This window comes from Notothenia rossii, assembly GCF_949606895.1.
Source record: "Notothenia rossii genome assembly, chromosome: 2".
Taxonomy (NCBI): Eukaryota; Metazoa; Chordata; class Actinopteri; order Perciformes; family Nototheniidae; genus Notothenia; species Notothenia rossii.
Genome location: NC_136904.1, coordinates 83,213,755 through 83,241,693, shown reverse-complemented (window position 1 = coordinate 83,241,693; position 27,939 = coordinate 83,213,755). Strand labels below are relative to the sequence as shown.

Below are 27,939 nucleotides of genomic sequence, written 5' to 3'. Positions count from 1 at the left end.
TTCACCTTTGTTCTTCAAATTTAAATACTTTTGACTGGTGAGTTAAAGAGGTTTAAGTCCTCTTTAAAAGATGTGAGTACTGATCCATCCAAACAGCCATGTCCCTCAATGTAAGACTTAAGAAAGGTCACAGCTTGAATTCAAACATTTTTGGCCAACTCTATAGACACCCTGTGTGTTTCCCAACATCACTTTAGTTTCCCCGAGTCCTGTCAGGTTGAGTTTCTTTGTCCAACAGTCCCAGCTGCTAGCAGCAGTCAGAGCTGGCAGGGCCACTGCCGGCGGACAGACACGAGCACGACATGGTCGACCTACCATATGGGACGTCATTGACACGATGCACATGCATACATTTAGCTGGTTTCCAAAATGTGAATGTGGTGTGTATAGAGAGTGGGATCATGTTGGAAAGCATATTTTGGACTATACATCATACGTTGCTTTCCTTTTAAACGTAACTCTTTTTCAAGGTAAAGTGTTTTAAAGCTTATTTTAGAGGTGGACGGATTTCATGAAAAGATCAAGTTGGATGTTGGCAGATGCTGATGGATTTTGCAATTTTCCAATTCATAAAACATATACAGTATATGTATATATATATATATATGCATTTATCTTTCTTTTGTTGCTTACTGAAAATGTGTCAACCGTTTTAGAGATTATTTGACAACATTTAGTTGGAAAATAATCCTTACACATATGGATTTGGATGAACCACAGTAACCAAATGGACATTTTATCTGGAAATATATGCTGAAGATAATTAAACAAAAATGAAAAGGCTTTAAACACCAACAACTACAGTCAACTCTAATGTATTGGGATGGAAATAGACACATTAGAAACCCAATAGAAGTACAGTATGTGGATGCCCTAACATTACAACTATGAGGTTTTTCCAAATGTCATTCCAAATCCATGACTAGTAACAGCCTCCTCTTTCAGCGTTTCTAAACTTGGAACATGGCTGCAGGGATTCGCCACAAGAGCCTCAGTGAGGTTGGTCACTGATCTGTGATAGAGTTTGGGACACAGTCGATGTTCCAGTTCATCCCGAAGATGAGAAGAGGGTTGAGGTCAGGGCTCAGTGCAGGCCAGTCAACCTCTGCCCCCAGAAACTGGTACAACGACTTCTTATGGACCTGGATTTGTGCATGGAGGCATAGTCATAGTCTGAATCCTGAAGAACAGGCCCAGCAACGTGTGCAGATAAGTGGTTTGTAATCCCTTGGTCATTTCTGTCACATTGTCCCCCTCCTCAGCGGATCAACAGATTGAAGATGACAGTAATGAGAACTTATTTTGTTTCTAAGTCCGATGCTTGTATGTTTCTCAGATTGTGAGGCAGGTGCACACACCGCCCCATATCGCTCTCCTGAAAAGCATTTAGGAGGCCCTCATCCTGGAGTCATTCAAAGTGCTGTCCACCCATCAGACAACTGGTCCCCACTGGCCCCCAGCACACCCCTCTGAGACCTCTGTGTTTCTGCATTGGTTGATTCATGTCCCAGTCCTGCTCTCCTCACATTCACTTTGATGTTTAATCCCATCCTGACTGTGTCCTCCTTCAGTCCACGGAGCCGCTCGACCAGTCATGAATATCCAAAGGTCTGCTTACTTGACAGGATTATCCCTCTTTTCAAAGCCACTGGGGACGATTCTTCAGCCACAAAAAACACACTCAATGGATCTTCTGCTCACTCGCTTTGTTTCTCTCGCTTTCCTTTACTCTCACACCCTTCTGTCTTTGTCTCACTGGGCTTTTACTAAACACATTGATCCACCCGATCGAGGAGTTCATCTGCTGCGCTTCATAGATTATTGAACAGACACACAAACACAAGTATTGTGAAGTTCTTAATAAACTGGCTTGCAAAATATCCTGATGATTTTTTAAATGGAGTGACTGCACTAATGGTCAAGTTGTTGAATACAAAACTAAAAGATATTGAATGAATCCAGAATTCCACCACAAAAAATTAAATCAATGACGTATCAGACCATCCAGTTTGTATAATTGACCCATTATCAGCGATTATCTCTAAACCCTTTCCAACCCAACCTGTTAATGCGAGACTAACAGTACTGTCCTAGACATAAAATCAATCAGGATATGAGGCATTGTCTGTAAAAGGAAAATAATTAGATACTGGGCACTAAAGAACCTGCACAACAGCTTGAGAAATAAAGACAACACATGCTATATTCAGATTGCAAGGGCTAGGCCACATTCAATTTGAAATGAATTATGTTCATTTGAGGCTTTCCAAAATCCATCACAAAGCAGATCCAAATCAGGTCTATCATAAATCAACACCTGTGTGCTGTTTTTTGTAAAAGTCATGAAACCAATATGGTAAACTTATTTATCATCAATTGAATTTCAGTGGCAGGACTAGGATAAGATCACCCTGCAGGAAATCCGAGGTCTCCCTCTATACAAGTGTACTCTGCAATTTTTTTCTCCTTTATCTTAGTAGTTCTATAAACGGCTGTATTTTGGTGTCTGACTGGATTGTTTTACCAGTACCTGGAACCACCAACAAAAGCAGTCAGGGGGAATATAAAAAGTCTATACAAAATGTTTTAGCCATATCCAACACTTGTAAACATATCACCTAAAACCAGAAATGTCCTACTCCTGGTGATGCCTGTGGAAAAGTCAGAGGATCACCAAAGTCAGAAATTGTCCGTCAATGGCTGAGACCAAAGTAGTGGACCGTCAAACTATTTTGGCAAGAGATTGAGCGAATAAGATCAATATCATTCATGCATTTCGTAAGCTGAAAACATCGGGGAAACAGTAAGCATGGCTCTTTCTGAAGGCAACAAAATCAACCTACCAGCATCTCTAAAACTCAGTTTCCAAGTGATATCTTGTTTGCCAAATGTTTACATTAAACAGCCATAAAAAGTAATGTTCTCATCTAACTTTTTGAAAGAATGAGTGATATGCATAATTTATTCCTTTAACTCGAAAAAAAAGAGTTGTCAACAACTCAAATAAAAACAGCTTAATACTCAGCTAAGCTCCCACTTGTTGCCTGCCATGTCTCTTTGTGCGTGTTAGTCCATCACAGTGTGTAATGGTGGTTTAAGATGGGCAGATGAGACTGAGTTGGAGTAAACATCGATCCCATGGGAAAGAGTGACCTCTGAGGTCTCATATTCACCTTAGAGCTCCATCTATTCCCTTGTAAGTGTTAAATCCTGCCTTTGTCTTGGACCACTTCTCTGTTTGTTTATCTCCTCTCTCTTATTCTTCCTCTGATGCATCATAGACTCTGTTTCTCTTTCTGTTATTCCGCCACCTTTGATGCATCCCACCGATCTTTAATCCCTTCAGCTAACACAACACGATGCGCGGAGCTGAAAGGGTGTACATCTGTGCGTTTTTTTCACGAGGGTTTAAATCCAGTTACAGCAGTGTTAGGCTGATGCTCCCCTTCTGTCCAAAGTTATGAATATTTAAACTGTGACAGAATCAACCTCACACTCTCAGCATCAATGGATAAGTCAGCCTGCCACCAACAGTGGATAAGGAGCTGTTTATTCAAATCCAGGCACAGCGATGTGAAGCCCAGCTGCTTCTGACCACAGTGTTCAGGCTGAGCTGAAAAGATGCAACTCAGTCAGTTTCTCTTTTAACTTTAACATGATGTTAATCTGGATTTCTAATAGAAAGAAAAACTCATGAACACACTGTGAGATTGCAAATTATTCCAAAATGTTTCCAAAACAAAAGGTCTTAAATACCGTAAACACTGATATTATAAGAAGAGGAATATGTTTGAGTGGAGAAACACAAGAGTATTGTAGGAGTTCAAGAGGAAGTGGGTAAGGCCGTCAAATTGCAAGAATGACACATTAGATTGGGTTTAAAATCCATTGTCCGATGGGTGGTCAGCATTTAATTTGGTTACAGTAATAGAAAAGATCATGGTTGAATGTTATATCAATATATATTCATATGCTCTTAAGATTCATTTAGAATATTTAAAACATTACAATCTCTCCCTAACCTCCACCAGGCACTGCGAGCTCTTTGATATCCATGAAATCAGTGTTAATTATTTTGTTGCTTTATTTGGGACGGAATCAACAAACGAAATAATTTGTTGGTGAAATTCATACAGTGTACGAATATTTGGTCAGGTATGTTCATTAGAAACATTTCCTCTAAAATGTAATCCAGGTGACTTTATATTTCTTTCCTTCTTGAATTTCTGTCCATTCCTATTTAAGTAAAGTCATAAAACGTTAGAATGGGCAGAAGGTTTTGACTGAAATGTGTTGCCTTTGCATCAATTTTGGATGTATTGTCTTTAAAATCTAGGACCAGAACCACTGAAGCTTCTCAGATTTTGTTTTCTTTCATTTATATCCATCTGTCATGGAGTGCAGTTTGTTGTGTAATCATGACTTTTTGACAAGGGAATCTTTCACATTTTTTAATATGTATTATACTGAGTTATTTAATGATGAACTTAAGACAAAAGAGAGCAAATCATGGGGGGAAGGGGAGTCTCATTATGTCTGCAACATGATACTTAATTATCCATGTTAACTGTGTTTTGCACAGACAATGGTGCTCGGATGGCTTTGAAGACACTTGATGTAAAGCAGATGTTCTAAGACAGATGATCCTACAGTTTATGAATTTATAAGGCATCTTAATGATTGTTATTCCCATAACAGCTGTATGGATTATTGTTGTGTTAGTCTATATCCACCTGTATGTGCAGGTTATTGTTTGTTAATTGAAATGGGATTGTTTTTTAGTTTTCCAGCAGTCAGAGTTTCAAAAAGTAGCACAAAGTTAGATTTATAAATAAGAAACATGTCTCGACTGCCATGGGGAAACATCTTAATATGTTGACTAATACGGCTCACATGATGACGGATCAACTTTTCATTTCGGTGGAATCGGCCATCTTACTGACACAAAAACTAGGTTTTAAGTAATGAACACATTGTTTTGGTGAATAACTGTTTGGCAGACACCTAAAAGACAGAATCTCAAAAAGTAAGCCACTTATTTATACACTTATACTTTCTTATTTTATCGAACAGAACCTCAACTGTACTAGTAGTAAAGTATGATCTGCCAAATAACATAATATGAATCAGTTTGACGAAGAAGTAAGAGAGTTGATGATGATTAATAATAGTCATGCAAAGTACATTAAAGTATCAAGAGGAAATACATTCTCAGATGGCCTAATATTTGTTTTAGACTTTTCTTTTCAAATCATTGTCTTCTAGCTTACCTGCAAATAAACTGTATTTTTGCCGTATTGCATCAAATGACCTCTTCCTCTGAAACGTCCTACAAAACACTGAAGGACTTTGAATAATTCAATTCCAGTAATGAGACGAATAAACAAATGCGTGCATGAATATTCAGATATTTAGTTCATATCGTTCCAGCTTCAAAAGCCTTTAGAAAACATTGCAACAGCATGCACAATCTGCTATGCAGCTGCTGCCTTTTCCTAAAGTGTACCAGCCTTTACTCATCACAGTCTTTCTGTGATCATCCTCAGTTTACACACTTATTTCGCTAAGCTGGCGACTCCAAATGCAGTTATTAGAGGTCGCCCTCTTGCCACACAGTTATGAAAATGGAAAAGTAATAAATGTATCTTTTTGTTCATCACAACACGTAACCTGCAGAATTGCTTTAACTAATCACTGTTTGGTTTTTGGTTGAAATTAAACTGTTTTCCAACCAGACTCACAACAAACTTTGTTGTGATCATCCAGCAGGAGGGATGAGGAACAAGTTTGTTTCATGAAGTCTTTGCATGTAATTGTTACTATTATCACAAAAGAAAAAGAGTATATTATATGTATTAAATAAATAAATTATACTCCCCCAACTATATTTTTGTTTTAAGGAAAGAAATTCCTGTTTTTATTAGATGTAATTAATCCGTGTTATGTGGGACTTGAAATAGGAACAATTAAGATTAACCTTTTAAGAGTCCAATATTCTCAAAAGAACAACACCCTTATTACATGTTGCTACTCCTGCATGGCTGAATTTTGAAGCACTGCACATATGCTGCCAGAAGAAATATTTGTGTCAAGTCAATTTTCCTTATAAAATCATAAAATAAATTATTTAGCTAAGAATTTTTAAATAAAGTTATTTAAATGTTATTTATGAATGGTCAGTAAAAGCTAAGTAGAATAATGAAGTGTGTTCTTTAAGGTGAAAATAATCTCAACTCTCTTTTTAATAACATACAATCATTTTATATATATTTAGTATTTCAAAATTATAATCAGTATTATAATAGTCATTTAAGGATGAAATTGTGAACTTTTGTGTCTTTTTAAACCTTGAAATCTTATTAATTATCAGTTTGGTGTTGAAAGTGTGTAATTGAAGGCCTTGGGTCAGTGCTGCTTTTAAAATCTCAGTTAGAATATCTATCCTTCTGTTGTGTAAACTATTCAATGGTTAGAAAAAAAGAAAATATTATAAATGTATAACATAAAACATCAAAGACATGTTTTCTTTTCAATTAATCGTCTTTATTTTACATTTCAAACCCCAACATAATCAGAGATCCATCTGACATTCCCGTCCAAAATAAGTAAATAAATATCATTTTCATTTTAATAAAAAAATAAACAAGTGGTCATTGTTTCGGTCAGACAGAGAATGACAAACTACAAGGGAGAAAATAAGGACAGAATAATTGAATAATACGGACAGAATAAAGCAGATGCATCATGTGAGGGGGGTCTTCCCAACGCATTAACAAGACTCTAATTATATAAGATATCTCCGACTATTTAAACAGAATAAACCATCTACATATTTACAATCTATATTTGTGGTATGACCTTTTCCATTTTTATCTATAGTGGATAAATGGAGAGACACACAAATTGAAGATTTCCAAAAAAAAAGCAGAAGTTGTGTTTTAGGCGCTCTGTGAAGAAACACCTGTTACAGTTTATGTTAATAACCATAAAACACTACGTTAGTTGCAAAACCTCAAAGTCCTGATGAGGGAAATCAATGCATTGTTCTTTACTGGTTCCATTGAGGCAACGAATTCAGCAACAAAGATAAATAAAAAGAGTAATAACAAGGGGAGAGAGTCTGTATAGCCCCAAAAGTTCGTCTCCGGTTAGTTTGGAGTCACTTGGAGTCGCTGGTCAGCCTCGGCATGGGGATGGCGCTCATGCTGCTCACATGCGGAGGCGGAATTTGGCACATGCTGCACGGACAGGGCATCCCGGTGCTCACGCCCCAATGATGGAAGCTGCTGCCCAGGGGGCCTGCACCTGGTGTGGGCGCTTTGAGGAGTCCGTGGTGGGATCTGACCGAAGCGACGGAGATACCCGGCGCGGACAGAGAGGCGGAGGAGACGGCCGGGGGGAGGAGCGGGTGGTGCACAGCCGGGTGAGAGGCGTGAGGAACCACCGGGTGTCCCGGCACGGGCCCCGCGTGTGTCATAGTCCCACAAGCCGCTGGGTGGAAGCCGCCGTGGTGTCCGCCGCTGCCGTAGATCTCGCTCACCAGCCGTTTCATCTCCTCCAGGGAGTTGCTCAGCATCAGGATGTAGTTTCTGGCGAGAAGCAGGGTGGCAATTTTGGAGAGCTTGCGCACCGAGGGTCCGTGTGCATAGGGCATGACCTCGCGGAGCCCGTCCATGGCCACGTTGAGGTCGTGCATCCTTTTCCTCTCGCGGCTGTTAATCTTGAGACGGATGGTCTGCACCTCGTTTTCTGTAAGGAGTTTTCGGTCTTTTTTGGACAGCCGAGCGAGGGTCTCCTCGTCTTCGGCGGTGAAGCTGTGGAGGCCGTGCAACTCCGACAGAGCGTCGATCTGAGAGGAGGACACTGCGCTGGAGAAGCCGTGCACTGACTTTTTCAGGGTGGCCAGGAAGATGTCGTCCTCTTCGGGAGATGAGGGTCTGCTCGTATCTGAGTCCATGGTCTAGGTGCAGAACAGTGATCTGATAAGAGAAAGGTTAAATTAATTGACTGATAGCCAAAATGCTCATCTCATGCAATGTGTTATAAGATAAGCAACATTTTTGGCGGTTACAACGACTGATATAAAAATCGGTTTGCAATTGTATTCGCTTGATTAATAGTCTAAAGCCTAAAAGTTCAACTGGATGTTGATTAACTTGTAGCTTTAAAAGCAAAAATATGTATCCTAAAAGCTGCAGACATGTAACATTAAAGAACACAGTTAACAGCTAGCCGACATTTCGTGTAAAAAAACAACTTTCTTTATGCTGCTTCGCTTCAAATGAGGAATAAAAGATCAGCTGTTTTCCATTATCTGTATAACTGCATGTTTATTACTTGCTTCGGCATACAAAAGGCAGACATAGGAATATGTAGACAAGACAACCCTAATTGTCTATCAGAAAGTGTAACAAATAAATAATTTAAAACTTACCAAAAGGTTTTCCAAGCGCGATGGTGAGAAGCCTAAACGTCAAATCCACTTGTTACTCCAAATCGCATCTGACAGCCCATTTGGCACGCCTGCGTGAGACTGCGGGGTTTTATAGCGGGCTCGAGCCTCAGAGGCCGGGTCACCAGGACAACGCAGTTTCTGTCCCGGCTGCCTCCCAGCGACCAATCAGATCCGTGCAGAGAGGAGGGGGAGGAGGATGGAGGAGGGCGACGGAGGGTCCTCCAGCCTGATGTAATTACCAACACACAGCATTAAGTGAAATCAGACACACTCCCTCCTACATATGGCCCCTTCTTGTGAAAATGCTGGCCCGCGTATGGATGGATTTTGTTATAACAACACCGATCATAAGCCATATTTCGCCTCTTATGAGTGAATAGTAATTTGTCTGTAGGCTATTATTCACTATCCTGAAACCGTAACCTAATAAACATGTGCCTTTCAGACTTACTTTTTATTTATTCAGAAAAATTATAATTAATTAGGCAGAAACTGTCTAAAAAAATGTTTTTAACGTTCTTTTCGCTTAACACAACATCCAATATTTATTTTAATAATATATCAAATATGAATGATTTTCTTTTTCATCGAAAATTCGTTCTTCTTATTTGTTATTATTAAACCGCCTGACATACAATCCCGTTCCCTCCTAAAATGAACAGTAATAACGGGTCGAAGCCTAATAAGCAGCGCAATATGGTTCCTGCTCGCAGATTTGGTGTAAATATGGTGTTTTCCGTTGTTACCCGCTGTCGACCAGCTGCCGTTAAAGTGCATCTTTAACGTTAATTAATGAAGTGTGCAAAATTGCTTCTAACGGTTAAGATCCGTAACATTTCAATTAGTCTGCAGTGAGCGATAGCAGTGCGGCCTGCTGCTCAGACGGCCTCTGGCTGACATAAGGGCCCAAACCGGTGATTTGCTCTCGGACGTAACTCAAAGTGACAGCAACATTGTCCCCAAATATGAGTTGTATTGTGCAGTCAGACGCAATCAGCACTAATTGCCTCAAGTTTATCTGTTTTAACAAGAATGGCCTCGGAAGATCCTGTTTGCATTTGAATATTGATTTAAAAACAACAAAAATGGCTCGAGATGACTCTAAAAACGTGAAGTCAATAACCTTTTTCCAGACTCAGCATGAATTCAAAAGGCGGATTTTTTTTGTAGAATAATACAATAGGCTGTATGTTTTTTCCACAGAGAAAACTAATATATCAATATATCAATAAATCGAACTAGGCTATATTGACATCTGGTTGGTCTGTAGCCTATGCATTTTTTTATATAGGCTATGCCTATTTAAAAATAGATTCATGATAATAAACAGGCTTGTCCAGAATAAAATGTAGCCTAAATGTATTGACAATCCATCCATCCTATTCTGGCGCACTGATTTAAGAGTTGGTATAGCCTATCATGACCGGAACTATAAATTCAAGGGGGGGGGGGGGGGGGGGGTGCATTTGATATTTTAATGCTCACCTACCAGCCAACCAGAAACAAATATATTTCCGTACGGCAAACCGTCAGCCAGGTGTCTTTGTGTCAACGATTTCACAGAATCAAGTCACAGTCACACACAGTCGCACGCACACAAACACACACACACACACACACACACACACACACACACACACACACACACACACACACACACACACACACACACACACACACACACACACACACTGCCCCCACCCCCTCTTTTTTTCTCTTCGCATCGTTATATCTGCTTATTTTTCTCTGTCCTCTGTCCGTTGCTGCGTGTGTTTACTCCGCAGCAACGTTAAATAAGATTATGGTAATGAAGGCGGTTTAAGTGGCGTTTTAAATCAGGAGGTTTGTATCTGTGCCACCACTTGCTCCATTAGACATTCCCACACTCTCACTCCTGCACCGGATTCACAATAAATCACGCAGATTACAGGCTTCCCTCTTTAGGGCTTACTTAGACATCTTATAATTGTTGTCTAAATTAGCCTATACACTTAGTTTGTATAATTATGGACATTATCTGGAGTATAAAGTTAACTCGTGATAGGCTACTTAAATATATGCATAACTAATTACTTTAAAAGTAATTTTTATACCAACAAATTAAAGGGGGAATTTGCTCAAATTTCCTAAAGGGTGATTTTTAATTTCAAAATTCAAAGCAGCTGTCAGTCAACAGTTAAGTTGAAAGTTTCCTCCTTGGTTAGTGCTCTCACTTATGTAATTTTCTTGAACAAAACATTACACAAAATACAATTATTTGTACACTCCCATCAGCAGCTTGCAGTGTGGCAAGTCACTTTCGGTCAGAAATATTTCACTAACAATAAGTATTGTTTTCTTTAATAGGGAGCTAAGAATCTAAGAAAGAGAATCGCTACAAATGATAACTCAGTATATTTGTGGCAGGCAAGACTTTTTCAACAATTCAATTTTATTTAAAACAAACAAACATAAAAAGACTGTAAGACTGACCTTTGGAGCTGTCAACTCCATAGGATGGGATATGATATGGGAAATGCAACCAACTCGAATCATGCCAATTATATATGGTTTTATACCACACACAATCCACAGCAAGACCTGCTGCCATGCCCTTTAAACAACCAACCCGAAATGGTTAAAAAAAGGGCAGCAATTTATAGTCTCAATACTTAGGTTCTACCAAAAAAAAGGGGTGCAAGTCATGTCAGTTTTACATAAAACATTGAAAAAATGTTTTAAACAAACATGACATGAAAATACATAGCATCCAACAATTAACTTACATACATTACATACATGAAAACAAATGCAAAAAAGCTTAACAAAATTAATCAAATATATATTTACCACCCTCTACATAATTATATTTGGTGTTACCCTCCCGGAACGATAAATAGGCCTAGGTGTTGGTTTACCTGGGGGACTGTTTTGATAGCGCACCCTGAGAATCTTGAGAGCACAGTTAAGTGTTTAGTAGACTAATCTGCTGTTTAATGTATCTGTATCTTTACATTGACGCTAACAAAATGGTTTTCCAGAAACGTATGTTGTTGGTAGCCTATATAGGCTACATGTGTTGATTGACGGAGCCACGTAAAGACGCTCTGCTAATGACGCGATATAATGTGTAGCCTAATTGTAATTATGTTTTACAGGTGCGGGACCCGCCATTTTACAACAACAGCCGTTCAGATTTCTTGTAGAAAGTGCATTGTTCAATAAAGGTTTTCAAACGAAACACTTGTCTCTTTATTATACGATTAAATTGCCATTAATTTCATGTGCAAAACATGTTGCAATGTCTTTGAACAAGTAATATGCAGTAATCGCTAATAATTAAGCTCCACAGAAACGTAACGTAGACTGAGATCACCATTGCCATAAACACACGTGAATGAATGACACCATGAGCTTTAATCTGCTGCTTTAACGGCCTCCACTCTTCTGCTGTCCGGCTTCCCACCATATTTTGAAACCTGGCAGCAGGGATTTGCTCCCATTCAGCAACAAGTGCATTAGAGAGGTCAACCACTGATGTTGGGTGATGAAGTCTGGCTCTCAGTCATTGTTCCAGTTCACCCCAAAGGGCTCTGAGCAGACCGGTCAAGTTCTTTCACACCAAACTGGGAGAACAATTAATTTCTGGACCTGGCTTTGTGCACAGAGGTGTGGACGTGTTAAAACATTAGAGAGCTTGATACAAACTGTTGGACTTAATAATATCATCATATTCTGTAGCATAAATGTCTGAGCTAAAGAGTGCAAATCAAATTGGAGGGGAAAACAGCCTTCAGCCAAAAGTGTGTACAGTGGTGTTTTTAACATTTCCTATTTCCCTCCAACTTTGACTCTCCTCCTCACCAACATTACCTCTTCGCTCTGTCCATCAGTCTGGGTGGCGGTAGGCCCGGTGCCGTGGTGAATACCAATAGTGAGGAGGAGCATATGTGAGCCATACTTAATCCTACTAATCTGCCTCCAAAATAAAAAAAGAAAGGGAACAAAAAAGCAGAAAAGAGAGGAGGGTGGAAAAACACGAGAAGGTTTCTTTTTCTGTCTGGGGAGCTGACCGGCCGAGGCCAAATTAACTGAAAGACATGAATAATGTCCTGGCTCTCCCTCTCAATCCCTTTCTCTGTGAAAACTTGGAACGAAATGAAGCAAAATTCTCGCTTTTGTTGAAAACTGTAGTGAGGAACGTGAGATGCCGCCTGCCACCATAACTGCTGTTACTGTTTTTGTGTGTAACGTCTCTAGTCAGATTCACATATGCAGCTCTCCTCCACAAGCCATTTACTGTACATTTAATGGTAGTTAAGCTCCAGTACTGGAAGTACAAATTTGAATGTTGTCTGTGGTCCTTTGAGGAACAACTCATTGTAGAATGCTATACACTTTAACAAAAACATGCTTTGCAAATGCAAAGTAGTTGAACAAGTAATATGTGGGGGGGGACACACACAAATGTATCAATGACAATATAGTCAATGGACCACAATGAAACACTCAATGAGAAGTTTACCAGAGCAATTTAATAATTGCACCGGTATCATAAGAGGGTATATTTTATCACAATAATCATGTGAATAAACAGGGTGAAGGAAAAAATAATTATTCTAGACTGTATACATGCGCGATTGAATAGATCTATTGAATCACGCATGTTTCGGGCCTCTCCCAGGTCTTCATCAACTAAAACAGATGATCAGTTGGATGAACTGCCCTCAACAAACTATTTGGCTCTCATGGCATTGTGTACTTTGTTAATTGGCATCACGCAAGAACATTTCTGTATTCTTATCTTAAAATTCATACGAGTGTACAGTATGTTCGTAAGTGTTTCAAGTTGGATTCAGCAAAAACATTGCACCAAAATTTCAAAAACTGCTTGTGTTAGTATAGTGAAGCATGGAACGTTTTCAAAATGAGGGAGGTAATTATCAGAAATGTATGATGTGCATGTAGCCATAAGTTATTTAATATTTAACAGAACATACAGCTAAGGCTGATGTAATGTCAACGTAAAATACATTTCAATCTGATGATGGTACTTGAAGGAACCTTAAGTAATCATCAAAGATATTACAATCCATCATGAGGATATAATGCATGTTAAAACACAATTCCTGTCAATCCATTCGTTATTGTTGAGACATGTCACTTAAAACCACAAATATAAGCCTCATGGTGGCACCAGAGGGAAGGTCAGAGGTCAAGTCAGTAAAGCTTTGTACTTTGGGGGACATTAATGTCTTTGCCACAACTAATGGGCATCTATCCAATAGATCTTGAAATTATGCTTTATCAATTTTGAAGAGTTTAATAGCTAAAATAAATCTTAGCAGACAGTTACAGCTCTACCTAACCTGAGATGACCAGGAGAGTTCCTCCAAAGTCTCTGAATGCAAAAGTCTGTTAAACCTGTTGACTAATCTGTTACCTCTACAGGTGTGTACAGGTGCAGGTGGGGTGAAGAGAAGAGGTCACCAACGTAGTGCAGACGTCTCACATGATGAAGCATCCTGGCTCCAGAGGATCTTCGGGCCTGTGTCTCAGGGGCTGGACAGTGTTAGGTTATGCTGGCTGGGGGCTTTATCTCTACAACAGCTATTAGGAGGTAATTAAGTCCTAACACTGCAGAGCCTCCCATGGTTACTATAACATAACTGCAAATGGGAAGCTTACAAGCTCCTTTAGACGGCATGACAAATTGAATGGAACTCATTGGGCTTCGGCTATTATTCCAGCGGCCCCATCTGGCTGGGAAAAGATAAAGGGGATTTGCTGGAGGTTGTGAGGGGTTGAGCCTCCATGCTCGGTGTGTGTGTGTGTGTGTGTGTGTGTGTGTGTGTGTGTGTGTGTGTGTGCGTGTGTGCGTGCGTGTGTGCGTGTGTGTGTGTGTGTGTGTGTGTGTGTGTGTGTGTGTGTGTGTGTGTGTGTGTGTGTGTGTGTGTGTGTGTGTGTGTGTGTGTGTGTGTGTAAGGGATAAGGAATGAGAGGGGGGTCCTGGTCCAGAGTAGGGAGTGTTTTGAGGGTTCCAGGGGGATTCTTTCCCCCTTTCCTCTATGGTCTGAGCTTCAATTCAACAGGCAGCCTGAGATTTGCTTTGGCCAAATGTTACAAATGTTTCGACAACCTGGTCTCTGATCCTCTGGGGTCACGCAGGAGGGCAGGGGGGTACAACGGCTTTACGCCCAGAGATTTAACAAAGCAGCATGGGGATGAATATATTCACACTTGTATTCACTCCCTGGGCCTCCAGATGCTTGTTTTAGGAAGACGGAGAACTAGACTGAGCCGCACACTGCCCAAAGCAGGCCAGCTGGCGGTTTATGTCTATTGTACGTCCAGGAGCAAACTTATGTGTACAAAAAAAGTGTCACGTTCACTGAAGTGATGCTGTCAATTGTCCAAAGGGCAAAAATATGGTGACCTTATTCTGAGACTGTTGAAACTTTTCGAAAGATGTTTAGAAAGTTCTGGAAATTACCTACACAGTGACATGTCACATTTCATTCCATTGTTTCACATTGTTTAAATATTGAGTCACAAAATAATCTACATACCTTTTCTCTAATTAAGGTTTTGACAACGTGCAACCATTGAGCGTCGATGTCAAGGACTAATCCTGACAAGCAATCTAAATTCAAATCTGATTTGACACATTTCTATAGATTATTTATGGACATTTTTGTATCAAAAACTAGGCAGTATCCAACAGAAAAGTGAACAAAACTATAGCTATGGTTACATGAGAAGAAGATCATAGGCCAAATGTTACTCTTGGTATTTAATTATTCTGAAAGGTGTTTCTGTTATTTTGTGTGCACCCAATTTATATTAATTTGAGCAGAAGAGCACTCTGTATAATGTAATGTCCAAATCAAGTTTATTCAAAACCTTTATGATTTATTGGCGTACAGTTTGAGTAGACTGCGTTAAACTGACTACAAAGTGTCCACCATACTGTGATCTTGAATTTGAAACTAATAATGAGGCTCTATCCACACCTGCCTTTTCAGGTTCCTCTTAAGGTAAAAAACTATTCAAACAAATGTATCAAGTCATATGCCTGTATTACAATACATGTGGCTATTTTAAGGATTTGTAACATCTTTGGACTGAGAGTAGGTTAACACCTTATTCTGAAGGATTGTGTATTCTACTGTACATTTTAACTGGATTATTTTTAAAACATGACTCCTTTTATTAAAATGAATACAATGACAAAAAGAGGAGAATCTAATCTATGGATAGACATATGGACAGATTCATGAAGTTTGGGTTGTAGTGTCTGTGTGGGGAAAGAGGTATTTTCAAAAGTATCCACACAAAAGGTTTCCTCCCATGGAAACCTGCTGTCTTTGTGTGGTTGGACAGCCTGAACAAAAAGTAAATATATCTGTGTAATAATTTGTAGCCTCAGTCCTCCTGAAAGTCACTGATAGCCCTACAGTATCTTCAGTGCTGCATCACAATGGGTGTAAAGGGGTCTAATGATGGGGCTGTGCCAAGCTTAACAGGCTCTCATTCAGATGGCGATTGTCAGAAGGCCGGAGACAATAGGCTGAGGAACAACAATGGTGTACACAAGTAGCCCAGGCCATCCCCGTTCTGCTGCAATTAGCGTCATATGGAGGCACTGAGAGGCTGGGTTACATTCCTTTACTCTCACTAGCAGCCTCCTGATCTCATCACACACACACACACACACACACACACACACACACACACACACACACACACACACACACACACACACACACACACACACACACACACACACACACACACACACACACACACACACACACACACACACACACACACACACACACACACACACACACACACACACACACACACACACACACACACACACATCATCCCTAACAATGGGTCTCGACTACTTTATTACCAGCCCACTGCTAACCAGCTGTCACCCCTCCAACGCACTTACATGTACACAAACATGCACTCAAGCTAAAACCCTAAAAGTACGTTTTTCACACCTTTTGGGTTTCAGGGGTTTTCATCTGGAGCGGTTATACGGTTATTTTTGGATGTCTTTGTTTTTCCATTCGTGTCTCAGCCAGGTGACCTCTTGCAGATACTGTACAGTAGGTAATATAGCAGCATGTATTGTTGTTTGTATGGGCAAAACAATTCTTAAACGGTTGGCATGATATAGTGGCACTGATAGGAGATAGAGTGTGTTGGTCACAGACAGACCTTCATCAGACAAAAGTCACTTTTAATCTAAATTCATCCAGAACTTAACCATAGAGTTTCCAGGTTAAATCCACTCACAAACACTCTGCTTTGCTCTTTTAGGTGTGGGGGCTTATTGCTCAGTAGGCTTGTTTGAATGGCCTAACCTGAGCAAATGTTAACGGACTTGGGGCCCAAGAGAATGGACAGGTCTCCAGAGCCGGGCCACGGAGCCCGGGGAGATGGAGAAAGGGGGGGGTTTTAAGGCCCACTTGGCAACTCGACACACTAGCTCTCCTTCAATTCTTCAGCAATTATGCTGTCATCAAGCCAGTTTTCCTTTTTGAGCACGAAGAGAGGAACACAAATAAGGGCCACGCTGGTTTAATTAAACTAATACCAATTCATGTTCCAGCAAGATGCTTGAGGCATCATTAGGAGAAGACGGACAGAAAGGGTCTGTTCCTGTGTGTTTCTGTGCACGTGAGTGTATGCATGTATACCCATTATGCATGTGAGACATTTTGAGTATGTGTGTGTGTGTGTGTGTGTGTGTGTGTGTGTGTGTGTGTGTGTGTGTGTGTGTGTGTGTGTGTGTGTGTGTGTGTGTGTGTGTGTGTGTGTGTGTGTGTGTGTGTGTGTGTGTGTGTGTGTGTGTGTGTCCTCGTTTCCAGTCAATTGAGCTGCGGTGCTGTTGCCTGCTCTCTGCTGCCCTGGTTTTGATCCAACAGAACAGAATGTGTGGAGGGAAGGAGGGAGGCGATGGGAGAAAGCAGAAAAGAGGAGGAGGAGAAAGGGGGGGGGGGTCTCCTCGGAGGGGGCTGTTTGTCACTGTGAATCGGCTCAGGGTGGTTCACATCATCTGGCCATTGATGGCCGCCCCTCCCCTGTTGTAAAACAAGCTCCTGTGGGCCTGCCTGAACACTGGAGGCATTGTGTCCCACCCTCGGAGGAAACATACCACCCAAAGTGCTGCTACCCCCATCACCGTCCGCAGCATCCCCAATGGTGCTCCTGACTGTCCATCTCCATCTTAACCTCCATGCCCCAGGACAGTCTGATGGTAACCTTAAGTTGGAGGTGAATCAGCAGCAAAACTTCAGGACGAGGGAGAGTGTGATCATTGGAAAGCCGCAGGTAGGACTAATGAGGCTGGACTGAAGGATGGAGCTAGAGTCAGCAGCAAGTGGAAGAGGCTGAGGGAGTTGCAGAGAGGAAGACAGATTTGAAGGGCTGGTGTAAAGGGGGCGTTTCCCGTGGTGTCCGTAATATGGAGGCTAATGGGAAGATTGATGGATTGAGACAGCAAAACAAAACAAGGGGTGGTGATAAAATGTAGAGTGGGGGATAGAGCAAGTAGGGACCGGGCTGAATGGTGCCTTGAAGCCACAATTCTGTGGCTGTGTGAGTGTGTGTGTCACAAGGCCAGGAGAAGGAGGAACATTTACTACATTTGGGGGCAGGGAGTGGGTGTGACTCGTTCCCTAATTACCAGGGAGGTCTCGGGAGTTCTGGGTACAAGACAAGTGTGAAGGGTGGGAGAATGAGACAGGATACAAGGGGTTAGTACAGGTCAATGCTGACCACCTAGGATGCCCCTTGCAAAAGACGCGCACCCCCTTTCCATTTCAACCTTCCCTGAGTGCCCTGGCTGAATGCTATAAATAAATATCGTGTCTTCTCCTCTCAAAGTTGATAATTTACTGCCCACCCATTCCGTTGTGCCCATCTCTTCTCCATTTCTCAGTGCCGTTGCCAGGCGTCGAATGGAGCTCGTCCTTTGAGTTTGGAGGGCCAGGCCTGTGTTTTCTGGAGGGGCTGTCCTCAAAGTTTGGAGCACCCTGGAGTGGACACACACACACACACACACACACACACACACACACACACACACACACACACACACACACACACACACACACACACACACACACACACACATACACACACATATGCTTATATGTTGAATGCCACACATGCTCCTTTATCAGCCACCTCTAACCACATGGCAAGAATTTGAGGGATTCTCAAGAGAGGAACCTGTTGTTCAATGCAGGCAAAGAGAGCTCACCCTTTCTTTCCTAATTAAATCTTAGACTAACAGGTGCTTCAGGTTGATGATTCTTAACTCTCCCAGGCAGACATGCCAGTACAGGTGCTGTCTTTATTCTCCAGTTTTTTATGTTAATTTGCTCAAACGGATAGAACATCCTATTTTTGAAAATGTGATATGCTTCAATGTTGAATGCTCTTGAACTCTTGATTTTGATTGATTTGATTCCCAATTAGATGTTTCTCCATTTCTTTGTATCATATGTATTCTGTAGATACTTTTTGTGTGGATGATGTGGCCGTACCAATTCCCCAAATTTCAGCTCATCAGGAGCAAGCCTGAAAAAGTTAAAACGACATAAAATAATGAAAATATATGTTCTCTAAATCATTTTAGAAATCAAACCCACAAGTGCCTTCACAATAAAAAATACCTCCTTAATAATGATGTTAAAATGCCTTTTCAATAAAAAATAAACTGTCTTTTTAAAAATGAATATATGTCTTTGATGATAAGGAAATGTAAAAAGGTAGTTTTGATGAAACGTAAACCAATAAAAACAATAACAGAACGCCCTAATGCAGGTAATAATTAAATTAGGTGTCAGTATGACCAAATCACCTTGCATCAGAAAAGTTAACAAAGCAGAGACAAAGACCAGAGATATGACTGACAATATCTGATGGGCTGTGCTTTAAATGATGGCACGCACAAAATTCCCTGGGTTTGCAATATGCCGCCACACCCTGATTGGCCAAGTGAGGAAACGTACGAAGCTGCTGTCAATTCTTAATCAGGAGCTATCAAATGCCAAAGTGCAACTAGTGATCTGAATGACCTCCAATCAACTACAGGGAATTAACACAATTTCATAACATCAAGTATTGTGATTGTATTTTTGTCAAAATTAGCCCTAAAAGCATAAATGCAATGTGCACAGGGTGAAAGCCACAATATTACAACGCTTTGTTTAGTCAAAAGATGTTATACCACCAATAATTAATTGACGTGACTTGGTGTGTTGGTTAAGACGACGACTTTGTAATTGCAATGTCTCTGGTTCATTACTGACCTTTGTTGCTTTTTCCAGTGGATGGAAGTAAGTAACTAACAAGTTATTTTTTCGTATGTAGGACCACAACCACATAGTTAGGGTAGTTGTTTTCCTTTTTTCAAGCAAATAATGTGCTTAAGGACGTCTGGAGAAACTGTCAGATCTTCTGAATTTCTGCATTGGACATAGTAACTAGGCCAAATATATAAAAAATCTGACCTCAGTTTAATAAAACTTAATTCCAATAAAAGGCACATCAGAAAAGATAATCTTGATATTAACCAATCATTTAACAAGTCCGTTTTAAATGGTTATGTTTTTAAAGTTTAGACATTAAACCTTTGTTGCTGCATCTCCCACAGTGCTTAGTATTCTCCACAGGGTCCCTCCTCCACATTTTTGTTCCTTCTACTTCTGCTTTCTGAAGCCATCTGCTTCCTTGGCACCCTTGCCAGCATGGCATTCACCTGGAGGACAGAACAAAGAAAATCACACAGAAAGCATGCAACTGAGACAGATACAAGTCTTTAACTGCCAGTGCTGCCATGGTGCCGTTCACTCAGCTACTGTAACTCGACAGAGGATTGAGAGCGAAACACTGAGAAACAGAAAAAAAGCTTTATCTGCGTCTGCTGCCATGGCAGAGTCAACAGACTAAGAAATTGTTACCCTAACAGCGGGTGCAGGGAGGGCAGAGAGGGATGGGAGAAATCGAAGGGAGAGGGGGAATAAAATAGTGCCTGTATCCCCAGTAAATATCGCCAGTAAAGTGAAGAAACGGCGATGGCAGCTGCACTCTGCTGACAGAAGGGAGGCTTTTGTCTGCAGCACAGGCGGCACAGTGAACAGCATAGGGTGGCATGGTCTGGAATGTGACATTATTGTTTTGTTTTTTTAATAGAGACCGGGTCAAAATGGGGGCACACTGAGGGAGCAATTCATGAGGAACATTTATTTGTATTTATGCGTTTGCGCACATATAATGCATGGTTGGCAGTTGTAGCCGGTACTGAGCGAGCATTGTCGTTTTTTAAGCTTAAACTATCCATGCCTATAGCTAGTTTTCTAGAAGTAAATACGAACTATGTTGTAGCTATAGTTTAACCCTTAACTTGCTACATTGCTCAACCTCTTATCACTTAATTACAATTGTCACAGAGCTTGTGCATCGTTCGGATAAAATTGTTAATAATAATAATATGATATAACACTCTTTTTTTGTACTTCGATGTTTCTAATAAAGCAAGGATGGCTGTGTCACACATTAATAATAACAACCAAACAAAAGTCTTTCACAAAAGTCCCATTAGACTGAAAAATGCTGCCTTTGTCAACACCAAGCGACACATTTATTTGAAATTGAATGGATTCCCATCTTAAGTAAATGCAGCATATACATTTAAAGTGCACAAATACAAATAATGGGCATTAGCTTAACAAATGGCAAACAGTCATAGATGAGTCCTGTTGATCATTTTGGACTGTCACATGATGCAATGAACATGCACACACAAACACAACTATTTTCCAGGTAACCAGTCAACACCTGAATTCAATCTGGCAGCACCTGCATTGTTCTAACAAGTGCATGTTAACTTGCTTGTGTGTGTGTGTGTGTGTGTGTGTGTGTGTGTGTGTGTGTGTGTGTGTGTGTGTGTGTGTGTGTGTGTGTGTGTGTGTGTGTGTGTGTGTGTGTGTGTGTGTGTGTGTGTGTGTGTGTGTGTGTGTGTGTGTGTGTGTGTGTGTGTGTGTGTGTGTGTGTGTGTGTGTGTGTGTGTGTGAGTTTAACAGGCAGGTGGTAATGAGGCACACTGTGCTGTGCTGGCTTCTATAATGAGGTGCAGGCAGTGAGGGGTAGGGCCAGTGCTACTAATGGGCTCCTATAGCCTCTAATAAGCAGTAATTATAGTGTGTGTTTACCAAGTGGCTCCAACACAGTTGAAAAGGTTACCTTGACACTAGCTACTCCACTGTTGGCCCTCCCAGCAGGGGACACTAAAGTGACAACACTGGAAACTGCTTTGTGTGTACTGTATGTATGATGAAATTAGCATGTATGCTATTTTGGGGGAGGGGGGATTATCATAGTAGGGTTTATGGTAATTTACAACCAGGTGTATCCTTTTTTAGTATATGTGTGTTCATAAGTCTTGCCTTCTGACAAGCTTCTGTAAATCAGTGTGATTTCTGAACTACCTATACGAGATAGTACTTTGACCACATCAAGGCAACAATGATTATCATGTAAGAACTCAATATAATATATTACTATGCATTTTATAGGTTTTTTGACTGGAAAGAAAAGTGACCAAACTGGAGGAACACTAAAGTCGATGGTGCTGGTAAAACTAAGATTAGATCAGAAGACAGTATTCACAAGCTGTTGGCAAGGGCTAACATTTGTAGAGTCTGTGTGCGTTCATTTTTGTGGAATAAACGCATTCTGCCAAATCAACCAAGTTTGAATGAAAAATGATTATCATAATAATAATAATAATAATAATAATAATAAATTCGATTTATAAAGCACCTTTCATTGCTCACAGCAATCCCAAGGTGCTACATGAGGCATAATAAAAACAAACAAAATAAACAAAAGTTGAATCAAAAGCTTTTTTAAAAAGAAAGGTTTTTAAACCTTTCTTGAAGGCATCAGTGGTCTGTGGAGTCCTCAGGTGGTCTGGGAGGGAATTCCACAGACGAGGAGCAGCTGCACAGAAAGCCCGATCCCCCATTGTGCGGAGTTTGGTCCTGGGGGGGGCGAAGCCGATGGTTAGTTGTGGAGCAGAGGTTGCGTGTGGAGGTTTGAGATGTGAGAAGTTCCTTCAGGTATGAAGGAGCGTTCCCGTGGATGCAGATGGGTCAGTAGTGCGATCTTGTATTCGATCCTGAATGAGACAGGAAGCCAGTGGAGGGAATGAAGGACGGGTGTGATGTGGTTGTATTTTCTCACCCTCATCAGGATCCTAGCGGCACTGTTCTGTACATATTGGAGCTTCTGAGGAGAACGTTGCAGTAATCAAGCCTTGAGGAGACGAAGGCATGGACCAGTTGTTCAGCATCTGACAGGGAGAGTGTGGGACGGAGTTTTGCAATGTTCCTGAGGTGGTAGAAGGAGGTTTTTTGCACAGGTGTTTGATGTGGGTGTCAAAGGTTAGATGTCTGTCAATTCTTACACCCAGGTTGGTAACTGCTGTGGAGAGGGGTATGTTTTGTCCAGAAAAGGTGATGTGGGTCATGAGGGATGACTGGACCTGGTTTGGTGTGCCAACTAAAATAGCTTCTGTTTTGGAGCTATTTAGCTGCAGGAAGTTTTCTCGCATCCAAGCCTTTATCTCCTCAATGCAGGTGTTAAGGGATGTTGATGGGAACGGTGACGATGATGGTGACAGTGAGGAAGCATGTGGGATAGAGTCTGTCTTTATATATAGCTGCCTGTCATCAGCGTAGCAATGGAATGATATTCCATGCTTGCTGATGACACGGCCAAGGGGCAGAGTGTACAGGGTGAACAGAGTGGGCCCAAGGACCGACCCTTGAGGGACACCACAGGTGACAGGGTGTGTCTGGGACCTCGCACCTCCCAAGGAGACATACTCTGTTCTTCCAGACAGGTAGGACTGGAACCAGCTCAGGGCGGAGTCAGAGAGTCCGATGGTGTGTTCGAGGCGCTGAAGGAGAATGTTCTGGTCGACAGTGTCGAATGCTGCTGTCAGATCCAGGAGGATGAGGAGAGATGGGGATTCAGTATCAGCCGCCATCAGCAGGTCGTTTGTGACCCTGACCAGAGCTGTTTCAGTGCTGTGGGCGGAACGGAAACCGGACTGGAATTTTTCAAAGAGGCCATTTAATTGTAGATGGTCTTGAAGCGGGGCGGCATCTACTTTTTCCAGCACCTTGGCTAGAAATGGGAGGTTGGAGATGGGCCTGTAGTTGGCGAGGATATCTGGGTCTAGGGTGGGTTTTTTGAGAAGGGGTCTGATGACGGCAGTTTTAAGAGCCAATGGATCATGACCAGCCTTGAGGGAGCTGTTGATGACGTAGGTGATCATGGGACTTATAGCCGAGATGTTCGATTTGACAAGGGCTGTTGGTAGAGGGTCTAGTGTGCAGGTGGAGGGTTTCATCTTGCAGGTGATGTCCTCAACCTCTTGCTGAGAGATTTCTGTGAAGCAGCAGAGCGGTTGGAAAATCTCATGCTGTGGGTTAACAGTAGGGACAGACACAGCGCAAGGGGTGGAGAAAAGAGAGCGAATAGTGGCAACTTTTGTCCTGAAGAAAGTAACAAAATGATTGCACTGCTCTTCTGTAGTGTCGATGTGTGAGGGAGTTTTTGGCTTGAGGAGATGATCAACAGTAGAGAAAAGCTGCTTGGAGTTTCCAGGATTTTTACTGATGATGTCGGAGTAGAATTGTGACCGTGCTTTTTTGAGTGACTTTGAGTAGGTTTTTTGATGTTCCTGATAGGCTAATCTGTGAACAGTGAGTCCAGATCGTGCGAGACGCCGCTCGAGTACACGCCCAGCTGCCTTCATGCTACGCAACTCTGAAGTGAACCAAGAGGCTGAGCGAGAGAAGCTGACTGTTCGTAATTTCAGTGTGGCGTGGAGATCCAGGACAGTACTCAGGGTTTTGTTGTAGTATTCCACTGATTCACTGACTGTAGTGAAGTTTGCAGAAGGGGGGATTTGCTGCAGGTCCAAAGTCATAATTTCTGTGTCGATGTGTTTCAAATTTCTGAAATAAATTTGACGTTTGGGCTTGATGTGGTGAGACAATTTGAACTCCATTGAAACAACCTTGTGATCCGACACTCCCAGATCGTAAACCAACAGATTTGTGATGGGGGCCGAGTCAGTGATAACCAGGTCAAGCGTGTGCGGGGACATCAACATGCTGTTTGAGGTTGAGAACATCCAGTAGTTGCAAGAAGTCAGCTGCAGGTTGGCGGGAGGGGGTGTCAACATGGATGTTCAAATCCCCCAGTATGACAGTATTTGCAGAGGTGGTACAGACTGAAGAGAGAAGTTCTTTTATCTCTGAGATGAAGGCTGGGTTTGGTTTGGGTGGCCGGTAGATGAGAATAATAGTCATGGGGAAAGGGGGTTTGCATTTCAATGCGAGGCATTCAAAAGAGGATGCCATGACCTCAGCTGCCATTAATGTCACATGTTAGTCTCCAGAGACTGAAAAGAGAGTCCAACTTGAACAAAGTGATGACACAATGAGCCAAAATTAACGTTGAATCAGACGCCAATAAGTTTAACTGTACAGTACGATTTTGTGAAGAGTATCATGGCAGCTAATCATATCTCATATATGAAGATTTTCTCTGACACCATGATGATCATACACATTCTGATATTAGCCGATACAGTCCAAGACAGCACACAGTGGCCATCAGTGACAGGGAAGACATTTTCTTAGAATCACTTTACGATAATTTGTTGTGATACTTTGACACTCTGCGTCTCCCCTTTGGCTGCACTCTGACCTCTACCCAACCTCTGGCTGACCCTCTGAAGACACTCTTCATTTTGGGGAAGCCCTCTCAGTGACCTCATCAATCAGAAGCCCAGCAGCCAGGCAGCAGGTTCCCCCTTTCTCTGGATGCTGCTGCATTGTTTTCTTTCTGTCTCCTTCCCTACATCGATATGCCGCTCTCATTCTCTTGCTCCACTATCAACGCACCCTCTAAGCTCACTTTGATTTTGATGAGTGTACGACTGCCAAACCTGACGGATTACAGTGTTCCCTGCACGTTGCTGCTCAACAGATTGATATCATTGGTGGTGAGTTCCTTTATCCACTTGTTCAACCCCTCACCTTCCCACAACTCCCTCCACATTGTCTTCCTCAGAGGTCTCCATGTTCTCTTCTAATCTTTGCTCTCTCCTAAATTATTGGAGACAGACTAATCTTTTTATAACAGTTACAGGTGGTTCTGTCACCGACATACTCAATCTTTATATTTGTTCTGCAAGACAACTGCATGATCATAAATCTGGTATTACATTATTATATTATGTTTGGTCTAGGGTCTAGGCCCTTAATCCCAATTACAATAAATCTTCATATATATTACAAACGTTATCATAAGAGTTAAGGTTGGACATTTCCAGTATCATCAATACCAAAGCAAGGTCTTTCCAGTCTTGAGTGCAACAAGAATGTCTATATGTTCTTTCACATTCTCGCTTTCTAAATGATCTGTATCTCTCTAGGTCGCCCTCAGACCAGCCCTCCATCGTCGCTTCCAGTCATCCCGGTTCTCCATACATCTGGCCAGTTCATTGGTACTTTGTGCTCCTACGTCATTCTTGAGTACGTCCACGTATGTTGGTGTGGGACGTCCTCGTGACCGATGCCCGTGTGTTGCTTCCCACAGCACCAATGTGCTGGCTGGCAGCTCTTGATGCCTTTGGCAATGTCCTGCTAGTCTCATTCTCCTGGCTGCAGTTTTCTCGCTCACCCTTGGTATTCCCTCGGATCTTGTAGGTTACATGTACACTCCTGCTGATGTTAAGTACTGCTCGCAACATTCTGGTGTAGCATCCGTCTAGAGACTTTTGCATGGTTGGCTTCAGGGTCCAGCATTCATATACAGTATTGTTATGGTTAATGCAAACCATAGTTGCATAACTGAGGAATCCAAAAAGTCTGATTTACATGTCAAAAATGCTGGAAGTGTTGAGTAGAATTTAATCGTAATTTCTAAGAAACTGGTCTGCATTGAGTCATGACCTCACCTCAACTTCATTCAGCACTTTTGGGATAAACTGGAACACCAAATGTGACCCAGATCTTATCACCCAACTTCATTGTTGGACCTCATTAATGTTTTTGTGGCTGAATAGCAAATCCCTACCAACATCTGTTGTAAAGCCGGAAACCAGAAGAGTGAAGCCTGTTATAGATTCAGATTATAGCCCATCGTTTTGGAATGACTGCTATACTGAAACACAAATAAGTGATTACTCACATTTTAAGCTTAAACTAAGGAGGATTAATTAGTCCAGAGACATGAATGTAATGTTACATTCACATGTTTATCTCTTATTTGTCTGACAATGAGAAGTTGAAATGTTCACTATGACAGTAAGAAGGAGACACAGCTAAAGAACGTGTCGGTTCAGACAGGATGCATGTAAAGGAAAAGAGAATTTAGCCTGATCAGATATCAACAGTCACTCATAAACACTACACAAGCTACTTTCCTTTTTTTGGATCTCTAATCCAACATTTGTAGCAGGGTCTTTGCTCTCTTTCAGGGTGGTATTCCTCCGACCGTTGGGCTCATCTTTGATGTGGAGATGAATGTGTTGGATAATGTTCCTCCACTATCTCAGTGGCCATTCACATGTCATGAGAACAGCAAACCAAGGAAAAAACAGGGTCCCTAATCTGGTGCCCATGCTGGGACAGGGCCACAAGTTCGCCCAGCAGTGTGTGTGTGTGTGTGTGTGTGTGTGTGTGTGTGTGTGTGTGTGTGTGTGTGTGTGTGTGTGTGTGTGTGTGTGTGTGTGTGTGTGTGTGTGTGTGTGTGTGTGTGCGTGTGTGTGTGTGCATGCGTGCGTGTGTGTGTGTGCACGCGCGTGCAAACCTCAAGTCCCTATTTTAACACTTTTTGGAGCCTAAACTTCTAAAATCTTTACAAGAGAATATTTGTTTCTTGTGATTTGTAATGGTTTTGGAAGACACTGACAAATAATTTCCTTGCCTTAGATCAGAAGACACTTCTACAGTATGTGTCACTAATTTCTGGGTGCATTATCTAATTGCATAACTGTTTTAGCTCTATCTTAAATTGTATTTTATCTTTGCTACTGCAGCTTCTCAAACAACTAACTCAATAAGTGCGATACGATTGTCAATTCTGTCTGATTATGAGGCTACAATGTACAATATATTCATCTTTAAATATGTAGAAGTATAACATCTAAAAAAAGTTACTTATTTAATACGGACGCACACGTATTGTGACTGTGAGTGAATGCATTTAGTTTCTTTCTACCTCAAGTGTTTGTGAACATGTCCGGCCCACAATTGCGAGAGAAGAAAAATGTAGGCTACATCTGAGTAGCGGAGTTATCACTTGGCCTATCGCTGTTTTTCCATGACAATGAAAACAAATCCAGCTTACACTCATTTCTGTTTTCTCTCAGACTCTGTATGTGTGAGAGA

At 41.5% G+C, this 27,939-nt stretch overlaps 1 protein-coding gene across 1 annotated transcript; it reads right to left on the bottom strand.

Moving 5' to 3' along the window:
- Positions 1 to 6,528: 6,528 nt before the first annotated feature.
- Positions 6,529 to 8,528, bottom strand: olig2 (oligodendrocyte lineage transcription factor 2). Its single transcript, XM_079660411.1, has 2 exons — positions 8,435 to 8,528; positions 6,529 to 7,979 (listed from the first exon to the last, which is right to left on the bottom strand). The coding sequence occupies exon 2, from the start codon at positions 7,955 to 7,957 to the stop codon at positions 7,160 to 7,162; it is 798 nt and encodes a 265-aa protein (XP_079516537.1). The 5' UTR covers positions 7,958 to 7,979; positions 8,435 to 8,528; the 3' UTR covers positions 6,529 to 7,159.
- Positions 8,529 to 27,939: the final 19,411 nt, after the last annotated feature.